The 11005-nt window shown below is 47.3% G+C and overlaps 1 protein-coding gene across 5 annotated transcripts; it reads left to right on the top strand.

Annotated features, from left to right (window-relative positions):
- The first annotated feature begins 2210 nt into the window (after nucleotides 1-2210).
- Nucleotides 2211-10593, top strand: METTL21A (methyltransferase 21A, HSPA lysine). 5 transcript variants are annotated; one of them, XM_065560985.1, is made up of 5 exons: nucleotides 2316-2450; nucleotides 4105-4281; nucleotides 5742-5853; nucleotides 7581-8016; nucleotides 9591-10593. In XM_065560985.1, exons 2-4 carry the CDS (start codon nucleotides 4123-4125, stop codon nucleotides 7976-7978), a joined length of 669 nt encoding a protein of 222 aa, XP_065417057.1. In that variant the 5' UTR covers nucleotides 2316-2450; nucleotides 4105-4122; the 3' UTR covers nucleotides 7979-8016; nucleotides 9591-10593. The 5 variants fall into 5 exon arrangements, with proteins under 5 accessions (XP_065417059.1, XP_065417057.1, XP_005306129.1 ...); XM_024109202.3 differs by adding an exon at nucleotides 3125-3687 and having other exon boundaries at nucleotides 2330-2450; nucleotides 7581-10593; XM_065560988.1 differs by lacking the exon at nucleotides 2316-2450 and adding an exon at nucleotides 3125-3687.
- The last annotated feature ends 412 nt before the right edge of the window (nucleotides 10594-11005 follow it).

Below are 11005 nucleotides of genomic sequence, written 5' to 3'. Positions count from 1 at the left end.
TAATTCAAAATAGTAGTGTGCAAGTTGACTGGATAATGGTAATAGCACAATCTCTTGTTATAACATTGTAAACCCTACTACCTGATTTTTATATTAAACACTTACTATACACAATACAATAAATCCCTGATGTTAGAACCTGGCTATGCCGCTGCTGTAGAGGGCTCATCACCCAGCAGCTGGGGGCCACCATGTGGGCTCAGCAGGGCTGCTGGCCACGGGGCCAACGGGTGTGGGTGGGATCTCGGGATTCACGTCCCAGGGATCTGCCCCACTCTCCAGCACTGCTCCAGCTCTGAGCTGTCTCCACTGCCTGGGACCTGTGGGGCCCCAGCTGCATCCCCAGGGAAAGAGCCACCTGGGACTGGTGCAGAGGGTGGGCCCTGCCAGGCATGTGGGTCCTGAGGGAGCCTGGCCCGGGTAGGCTCTGCTCCTGCTCCAGCCTGGCTGATTGCACCCCCAAGGGCCGGAGTTATCCTGCCCCAGGACCAGCTCTGGCTGCGCTGCCGGCTCAGCCTGGCAGACACAGTCACCTCCCATCAGGGCCGGCTATTGTGGCTGGGGGTTAGGGTGTGGGAGAGTAGGTCTCTAGTGGGTCTGAGGGGGGGGGTGCTGTGCAGTGGGGGTTGGGGAGATCTGTGTGTGTCGGGGTGCTGGGAAATGTGGGGGGTCTGTGCGGGGCACTGTGCAGTTGTGGCAGTGGGGCGGTGGAGGGCACTGGGCAGTGAGGGAATCTGTGGGGGGGCTCTGGGCAGGGAGGTGCAGGGCACTGTGCTGTTGTGGGAGGACTGTGGGGGGGTCTCCAGCTAGGGGGCACTGGGCAGTGAGAGGATCTGTGGGGGGGGGGTCTGAGTGGGTGGGGGAGTGGTCTGTGGGAGGGCACTGGGCATGGGGATTTGTGGGGGTCTCTGGGTGGTGTGGCACTGGGCATAGGGAGTCAGAGGGGTGCTGGGCAGGGGAGTAGCATGGTGCAGCATGGGACTGCCCCGAAGGGGAAGAAGCACGATGGGAGCGCAGGGCCGGGCTGGCCAGTGTGCGTCTGGCAGCTTCCGGTTTGTAAACAGTGCCCTTGTACTCCGCTGAGTGGAATGGGGCTGTCCCTGCCGTGCCATGACCCATCTCATCTCCCATTGCCCCCAGCCAGCCCGTCGCTCTGAGGACTCTGCCCCCCTGCCCCATGTCCCCATTTCCCCCATGGGGGCTCACAAATATGGTTAGCACCAGGCCCACAAAAGCTTAATCCAGCCCTTTTTGGGGTGCAGGCTCTGGGATGCAGGAGGGTTGCAGGCTATGGGGAGTTTGAGTGAGGGGTGCAGGCTCTGACCTGGGGCAGGGGATTGGGGTACAGGAGTGGGTGCGGATATGTGGGCTCTGGGAGGGAGTTAGCAACTCAGCATGTTATATAAGAGAAATGAGCTGCAGTGAGTGATTTCATATAGACATAGAAACTGATAGAAGACACTTTTACATATTCAAAATGTGAGAGGCAGAGTTTGAGGGAGGGAGTGTCTGTACAATATTTCACCGCATTCAGTCTCCTGGCTGGAGCAGTAACGTAGCCCTGCACAGGGCTGCCCAGAGGCAGCGTCCAGGAGTGGCGTTGGACAGCGTTGGAGCCACGGCGCTGCAGCGCGCCAGGGCTGCTCCCAGACGCGGCGTGCTGAGACACAGGGGCTTGGGGGAAGACGGAGGCGGGGGCAGCCTCCGATATACTCGTGGGGGCCCCTGTAGAAAATTGCCCCACTTGCCCCCCCTCTGGGCAGCCCTGGCCCTGGCCCTGCATCACTTGTATAGGATAGAGAGGAGCTGCGGTGATTAAGCTTTGACAGGCTAGGAATTGGAGGCCTGTGCCTTTAAGACCCCAGTCCCAGGAACCCGCCCCCTGCTCCGGGGCTGACATGCAGCGTCCTGTGAGCAGAACGAAAACCTCCTCTGCACCCCCACACCCCTAGATTAGCGAGCACAGTGGGTGCCTCATCCCACAGGGTCACTGTTCCCCCCCTCCCTAAACGGGGGTTTTGTCCCTGCACGGGGTCTGGCAGCGTCTCCCCCAGGCTTAACCCCAGCTCCCACCCCCGAGTTTTCCCCTTCAGCCCCTCTTCTGCCGCTAGCTACAGTAGCTTGAGCCCCCCTGGCCAGTAAATGTGTGCCCCCTGCTCAGACCCTGACAGCCCCCTCCCCCCCCCACTGCACTTTGCCCCCCTTCATCCTTTTAAACCCCTCCAAAGAGGAGGCAGCTAATCGCAAGCAGGAGTAAGGGCAGAGAGAGGGCAGAGGCTACAGCGAAGGTTACTGGGCATGCTCAGTTCGGGTGCGCATGCTCAGTACACCCAAGGTAGGGAAACGGGAGCAGGGTTTGTTTGCGTCGCTCCGGGCGCAGGCAGCGACACCGCCCCCTTGCCGGGGCGGGTGAGGCGGAACTCAGCGCGGCCTGTAGCGAGGAGGTGGCGGTGAGTGCCCAGCCCCGGGGTGCAGGGCGGCCCCTCCCGGGACAGCCGGGCGCCCTAAGGGCTGCAAAGAGCGCTCGCTCCCCGGGCAGCCCCTAGGGCTCGTTGCGTGGGCTCCAGTGCGCCCCCCCAGCGTGTGCACGGGGGAAAGGGCGCTGCGTGCACCGCCCCGGGCAAGCCCTTTGCCGCAGGAGCGGCTGCGGAGAAGCCCCTTAGCGCGTTGGTAGCGTGCATGGCCCGCCGAGCACTGCCCTCCGCAGCCAGGCCTTCTCCCCGTCGGGACTCGGCAGCTGCTAGCTACACATTTCCTTTGCACTACAAAGCTCCGCAGATTAAGCTCACCTTGCCCCCTGCTCGCTGATGCGTGGTTTGGCCGAGACCTGGGCATTCTTACAGTTAGTAACTGGCATTACTCCCACTGTCCTGGCTAAAGTCCACTGGGGATAATTTACCTTCTCCTTGACTTCCTTCCGCGGCGTCCATTAGATACCGTAGCATTCTTCATGCTCTGTCTGAACCCATTGTGGTATTAAACTGGCTTTGTTCCACCCACAAGAGTGGGTGATGTGATTCCCAGGAGGATATGGGATGGAGCATCATCCGAATGCATGGCAGTTTAAGGCAGGAAACGTAGACTGCTGTCTCCAGGGGGTTCAATCAATCAATGGTCTTTACAGAGCATGGTGTATGCGCCAGTGAGTTCTTCGATGGCTGCTGAGTCCAATGGGCTAGTGACAGCACCGGAGGGCACACCCACGCACGAGCAATGCTCTGAATCCAAGCAGCAGATTCTTTCCTCCTCTGACACCGGTCATCACAAAGCTTGATCCAGTCCACCTCACAATGCTTCTCTCTATCTACAAGCTGACTCCGTCAACCAGAGCGGCATTCTGCATTCCTTTCCCAATCATCCACAGCGATTCCAAAGGATACGAAGTCCTCTTTGCAAGCATCCCAAAATCTGCGCAGTGGTCTGCCTCTCTTTCTAGACCCTTCGCGAGTTTCAGAGTACAGCACACTCTTCGGGATCCTGTAGTCCAGCACTCGCTTGACCTGTCCAAGCCACCTAAGTCTTTTCTTACTAATGAACGTTCCCGTGAATGACGTACCAGCATGATTTAACACTTCCACGTTTGTCACGCTGTCTTGCCATCTTATTCAAAGAATTTTACACATGTATCTGATATGAAGTGGGGAATATCGGCATTCCTCTGTCCAACTCGCCTGAGGGGCCTATCTGGTAAGTGTGCTCAGAGAGCACTTACCGCATGAGCCCTTACACGCAAGTTGACACAAAACAGGGAGGGAGAGGAGTGCCTTCTTCCAACACTTTTAGCCCAGAGGTTAGGGTACTCAGCTGGGATGTAGGAGACCCCCAGTTCAAGTCTTCCCTCCAGCTGAGAGAGAAGGAAGTTGACCACCTTTTAGATGAATGCCATAATCACCGAGCTAAGGGATAGTCTCACGTGGGACTCCTTCAGTCTCTTGTTGAAGCTGTTCCACAGTAGCTAAACAATGAATGAATCATTAGGCTCCAAAGTGGTATTTGGAATCTTCCTCATGTTATTTAAAACAAGCCAAATTAGTTTGTGAGGACAAAACAGATGTTCTTTTCTAACTGAGGTTTCACATAGACTTGTTCTCCCTTGCTCCATAGGTCAGAGAGATTTGATAGATGGATAATAAAATGGCGTTGGTTCCCTATGACGACAGTGCGGTCTGGGGATTGCAGAAGTTCCATAAATCTTCATCTGTGTATCACTTTGCCAGCCACACAATCCAAATCAAACAAAACTGGAAGCAACTGGGTGTAGCAGCAGTCGTATGGGACGCGGTACGTATGATTAAAATACAAATATTTCAATTTGTGCAGAACATGTCTGTTTCAAGTCCAACTCCTAATAATACTGAGCTTTTATGTAGTGCCTTTCATCAGGACACCTCAAAACTCTTTACAAAAGGAGGCCAGTACAATTATTCCCATTTTATAGACAGGTGAAATGACATGCCCAGCAGCCTAGGAGAGCTGGCTGCAAATTTTCTGCATGAGAAGTTTTTTCCCCAATTGAAAAGTGCAAAAAAAATCTTTTCATGGTACATTGTCAGCATGATCAAAACTTTCCATTTTGCACAGTTTTCTGCAACATTTAAAAATTGATACTTTGATCTAAATGTTCAATATTTTTAGATTTTGTTGTTGTTAGATTGCTAGTGTACTGGAACCTGTGTTTTCAGTAAGAAAATCCATTTTTTTGGTAGATGAAAAATGTTGACAATTACTGCAATAGAAAGTTTAACATTTTGAAAAAAAAACCCATGAAAGACGTTGTGGGAAATGGGGCCACTTTCAAGACTTATCACAAAGTTGTTTTCCCATTTTTTTAACCAAGTCTTAATAATAATAAAATAATACTTAGTATTTGCATAGCTCTTTTAATCTTCAAAGCACTGGACATCCACTAATCCCCACACCACCTTGATGAGATAGTTAAGTAGCGTCCTGTAGTAGCTAGAGAACCCGAAGCACAGGAGTCGTCAGTGGTCGACCTTGTATTGGAATTTAGCTGTACCTGTGTTCTAGTCCTGTGCTTTGACCACTAAATCATGCCTCTCTCTCTGATCATAAATAATGAGTTTGGCAATTTAACTGCTCATGTTAATTGGAGCATATACGCTAGCACAGCTATCATTCCGTTCCTAAGGATAAGTCTGATATTGATGAGAGAATTTTCTATAGCAGATGCTCTTGCGAAGTCCTGATTTGGGTGTGGGAACTTGCTTAACAGTAGCTCACATTGGATTTAACTTGTACTTAAATAGAAGTGCTCTTAATCCATTACGCTCAACTGCTTGACCTTCACACACATTATGGAAGAGCATGCCAAGCATGTACCAAGATTAAACCGAAAGGTTTTGGAAAGTTGTAAGAAATACGATAAAGGGCAATGGTGCATCTCAGTGGTTCTGCAATTTTGCATTCATTTTTGCATCAACAAAAATCCTGCTTTTCCTTTCTTAGTGCAACTATTTCTTTTTCTGCTTCCTTCTGTTGTGTTTTGGATTTAATGAAGAAACAGTCCCATGTCATTATTTTAACCTACTTTGCAGGATTGATTGGACATTCCTCTCTGCCTCTCATCAGCCTTTGTATAACATGGATGGCAAAGTATACCTGTAGACTCGAGGTGTTTGATTGTATCTTGCAACCTTCTCTACTGGTTTCAATCAGAAATACTGTGGTCTGGCATCACTAAATTACCACCAAGTCTTAATTAGTCCTGTCTCTTGGTTCAGGCTGTCGTCCTGTGTACTTATCTGGAGATGGGAAGTATTGATCTACAAGGGCGCTCAGTGATTGAACTAGGAGCAGGAACTGGATTGCTGGGAATAGTGGCCACGTTATTGGGTAAGTTTTTCTTTAAGAAATCGGTGCTGCCGTAAAATTCACACATTAAGTGACAGGGCTGCTGTAACAGCTAAGCGATGTGACCGTTACTGTGATGTTTCCTCTGTGGCTCATTTTCCTTATTAGGCTTTAGAGCCTCCTGCATTATTTATTGTGGTGATGGTGCTACACCAGGTTTCTTCATAGTAGAACCCCCTTAAGGCTGCCTGCTGTTTCCGTGGCAGTGAGCTCAATGGCATCCCCTTCTTTTCTGTAGCTGTTCTCCCCCAGGGAATAAATGCTGTGCTTGTGTCCTTCAGCTTTATTAATACTTCACATTTTGTATACTGAGCTCCAGCAACAGATAGCAAAGCACTTTACAAAGATGCATAAACGTTATTAACCCTATTTTGCAGGCAGGGAAACTGAGGCATGGAGCAATTAAGCAACTTGCCCAAGTTCTGTCAATCACTCAGTGGCAGGGCCAGGAACTGAACTCAAGTCTCCTGATCTAGTCTGATGTCCCATCCACGGTGCTGCGCTGCCTCCCCTTTACAATGGGTGTGCATAGTGAGTCACGGCATCGCTAGACCAATAGCGGGGCCAGTCATAAGTCTGGTATCTCACAGCCCTAGCTTTGCTTCCTGCTGTATTCACTCATTGCTTGTTTCAGAGTTTCATTAGACACCCTAGCAGTAGCACAGACTAAGAGTAAAGGTAGCACTGGACTCCTTTGCCTGACCACCGACAGATCTTGACAGATGCTCAATTCCACTAACATGAACTAATATTAGTTTGATTCTCGTTTGAAAAGCAACCGGTATTTGATCATTTTAAAACTAGCACCGTCTTTATCTGGGAAACTCACTCGTTCTAATTGTAATTAATTCCTGCACTGTATGTGTTAACAATACATTATTACCCCACACCCCCCTGGGAGGCATGGATCAGCATTCACGTCGCATGCCCCCTCAGTACCCAGTCCAAGCTGGGGAGCTAATGATCCAACCAGCGGACCAAATTCAGGGATGAATCCTGGTCATGTGCCGCCTGAGGCACATTGCACATACGCTAAGAAGACTCCCCCGCTCTTACTTTTTTTTCTTACCTTCGCTGTAGCCATAGGATTTGATCCTGCAATTGGATCTGTGTAGGTGGACTTGATTGGAGCCCTAGGTGGGGATTTTCAAAAGCATTCAGTTTAGCCTAATTCTGTACCCAGTGTAGTCAATGAGAGTTTTACCATTGGCTTCATTAGGCCAATGGGGGGTTCTGCTAATTTACATCAGTGTAGAAGTGGGGTGGGAGTGGTCTGACTCTGATCCCACTGAAGTCAGTGGAGTTATGACAGTTTACCCCGGCCGAGGATCTGCTCTAGTGTGTCAATTCTTAAATTTTAAGTCCTCTTTACACCAGGGCAAAAATCAGATGAGACTTTTTTATAATCATCTCCCACCATTTATTCTGTCGTTTCCTTCAATGGGCAATTGGCTCCGTCTTTCTAAAAAGAAATAGTCATTTATTCCAAAAACGATTTTGATCTGATAGTACTATTTTTACCATTAAACATAAATAAAACTAAATATTCCAAGTGTCAGTTGACTTAAAATCAAGCATCTCAGTAAATGTTTTCATTGTTATTCAGTAATTTTGTTAACTCTTAATGGAAACGAGCAATTGTATTCCAAAAGCTGTATCGGTGGGCATCAGTTATTTGTCTTGACACTTACACTCCTTGTGCCACACAGGTGCTCATGTCACCATCACAGACAGGGAAGCCGCACTGGAATTTCTCGAGTCAAACGTTCAGGCTAACTTACCTCCCGACCTCCAGCCACGAGCTGTGGTAAAGGAACTGACTTGGGGAAGAAACTTGGGGAACTTCTTGCCAGGAAAGTTTGACTTTATCCTGGGCGCAGACATCATTTATCTGGAAGACACCTTTGCAGATCTGCTTCGGACACTGGAGCACTTGTGCTCAGAACATACTGTTATTCTGTTATCGTGTCGGATTCGCTATGAACGGGATCAGAATTTCCTGGAGATGCTGAAGGGACAGTTTTCGGTACGTGAGGTCCACTACGATCCTAGTAAGGATGTACGTGTATTCAAAGCACGAAGGAGCATTCACAAGGAAGACTTTTGACTGCATTTCTTTTCTCTAATATCAAACACTACTTGAAGGTTTGCTACTATTATTTCTACTACATATACTGTACTTGTACCAATGAGCTTAATTTCAAAGGGATCCATCCACTTATGCCACATCTGTCGCCATGGTATCTGAGCCCATTTGAAGTTTGTATGCTTCGCCCCCTCATGTGTATAAGACTCATTGTCAACATTCTCATTATCACTGAGTGAGCTTAGAAAAGGTCATTTTTAGAACTGGTTTAAACTTTTTCAGCCAAGAGACTCCTGTGAAAAATAGAGTTTAATTGAAAACAGTTGTTTTGCTGGAATATATCATTTCATGAAGGTTGTTCAGTTGTTTGACAGAAAATTACAAACAATTTTCTTGTTTCAAAATGAACATTTCCTTTTAGTTCTTGTAAATTGATTTTCAAAATATCAGATTTTGGGGTTTTCCTCCTCTTTTGTCCCCATTTTTGCCACCAAATAGAATAAATAGAATGAAGGATGTTGAGGGTTTTTCCTTTCACTTCTTCTATTTTTCCCCTCATTGTTTCTCTCTTTCCTTGCTGTAACTTTTCAAAGCTCCCTCATCTTTGAAAAGTTTGAGTGGAAAAATGTAAACTAAACGGTGTAGAGACAAGTAACTGTCCCAGGACATCCCATTGTGGCCTAGGACAGCCCAAAGGCACCCTGCCTCAGTTTCCCTCTGAGTTCTGCCAAAATAATTCAGTCATAAGCAAAGTCTTTGAAACAATATTCCTCTTCTCCTGGAGTCTGATTTGTTCAATATAATTCGACTCCCACAAAGCTTCCTTTCTACTCTTCTTCAGATTTAGGGTCTGAGTCCGCCTTGTGACTGGGGCTTTAAAGTTTGGCCTCCCCAGCATGTAACTTACCTCGCAAATCTGGGATCTCACAGTCCTCCATCCTATGTGCTGGTTGACTTCTTTATCCAGCAACTCCTTAGTGTCCCCTTAGTGCCTCTCCCTTATATATTTCTGGGCTTGGCCTGACTTAGTCACATGACCAAAATCATTTTCTCACCTGGGGAGGCAAGTTAGGCTTGTCACAGGAGGACTGAGGCCCATCTCCCCTTAAAGGGCCAGCTGCAGCTATGCCATTGTAGTGCCGTAATATGGACGCTTCCTACATCAACAGAAAGTGGTAGCTAGGTCCTATGGGGTGGAGCTTTAGCCTCCCTCTTATCCTTGCTCTCCCCAACTATAGGGTGCCAGCGTGAGCCCTGGTCCTCCCACTCCCACCAGGTTCCTAGGGAGGGTGTGTGGTGTCCCTTCTGATGACCTAGCTACATCTACTCTGGGGGGTAGGTTGACCTAACTGTGGTGCTCCAGGCATGAAATTTTTCACAACCCTGAGCGATGTAGCTAGATCAGTCTAATTGTTCAGTGTAGACCAGGACTAAGAAAAAGGAAAAAAGTGTCCAAAAATCTGAAGCCTTGGACGCTGTTCATTTTATTGCACTCAGTAGCAAAAAGGAAAAAGTGAGGGGAAAACAAACAATAGTTAACATTTTCAAAAAACATTTCATGAAAATTTAAAAAAAAAAACCTGCAAAACTGAAACAATTTTTCTTTTTTTTCTTTTTTCCCCACCGGCTGTAGGAACTGTGACACTGAAGTCCTGTCAATAGCAAGATACGCCAAATAGCAGGGTGATTTTAGAGCAAGAAATTTTAGGATTCACACAGAGAGTGAACATTCCTTGGTGCACTCATGTGTGTGTGTGTGTACACATGCACAAAAAGAAGAGACATTGTGAGATGAAGACAAATGGATTTTTAAAGACCTAGTCAGCCTTTAGGTCTCAAAGTGCTGTTATCGCATAGTGTTCTAAGCATCACCACCTCAGTTACATTATTGCCATGAAACTGCTTCTATTTTTCTGACCTGATAATTTTTCAAATAGGTTAAGGGCTCTGAGAAAGAGGATGGTGATGAATTGTTCTCCATGTTTGCTGAAGGTAGGACAAGAAGTAATGGGCTTAATCTGCAGCAAGGGAGATTTAGGTTAGAGATTAGGAAAAACTTCCCAACTATCAGGGTAGTTAAGCTCTGGAATAGGCTTCCAAGGGAGGTCGTGGAATCCACATAATTGGAGGTTTTTAAGAACAGGTTGGACAAACACCTGCCATGGATGGTCTAGGTTTATTTGGTCCTGCCTCAATTCATAGAACTGAACTAGATGCCTCTTGAGGTCTCTTCCAGCCCTATGTTTTTGTGATTTTATGATTCTCTATCCTAATTGGTTTATGTCATCTGTTTTGACTACTATCCTCGAGAATTGCTATTTCTGGGTGGGGTTTTGTTTTTTTGTAAACAGACCTCTCAGAGTCGGGTTATTCTGTTTGTAATTTGTAATACAGCCGAGGGTCCCCATGGAATGGACCCCATCCAAAACCACCAACCAAGATCTAGTAATGGTCCATCACAGTGATGGTATAATTTACTCGGCAGGAGAGAGCCAAGAGAATACAACTGGTTGTCAAAAAATAAATAAAATAAAAGGGATTTTACTTAAACTGGAACAACCGGAACTAGATTCCACTTACCCACAATAACATTAAATAGATGAAGAATGTATATCATAAAAACATTTATAACAGGGTGTGTGTGTGTGTGTGTGTGTGTATATATATATATATATAAATAACTTACTACTAAGTGTATTTAACTCAATATAACCCGCTAAATAAAGAAATATACCTCTACCTCGCTATAACGCGACCCGATATAACACGAATTTGGATATAACGCGGTAAAGCAGTGCTCCGGGGGGGCGGGGCTGCGCACTCTGGTGGATCAAAGCAAGTTTGATATAACGCGGTTTCACCTATAATGCGGTAAGATTTTTTGGCTCCCAAGGACAGCATTATATCGAGGTAGAGGTGTATATCTATCTCTGTATGCACAGGCTATTATCTTATAGGTTGTTGTTATTATTATGTTAGTTCAAGGTTCCCCTTTCCCCAGATAACTCGCTGGGTCCTATCTAACGCTCAAGGCAGTCTTTGAGCCCT

Source organism: Chrysemys picta, chromosome 11, assembly GCF_011386835.1.
Source record: "Chrysemys picta bellii isolate R12L10 chromosome 11, ASM1138683v2, whole genome shotgun sequence".
NCBI classification, from domain to species: Eukaryota; Metazoa; Chordata; order Testudines; family Emydidae; genus Chrysemys; species Chrysemys picta.
This window is presented reverse-complemented; position numbering and strand designations above follow the sequence as displayed.

Excerpts from the sequence above, each read along its gene's own strand:
- METTL21A (XM_065560987.1), top strand. The coding sequence starts at position 4,123 with ATGGATAATAAAATGGCGTTGGTTCCCTATGACGACAGTGCGGTCTGG. Across the intron at positions 4,282-5,741 it reads CAGCAGTCGTATGGGACGCG|GCTGTCGTCCTGTGTACTTA; the intron begins GTACGTATGATT and ends CTCTTGGTTCAG. Across the intron at positions 5,854-7,580 it reads AATAGTGGCCACGTTATTGG|GTGCTCATGTCACCATCACA; the intron begins GTAAGTTTTTCT and ends TGTGCCACACAG.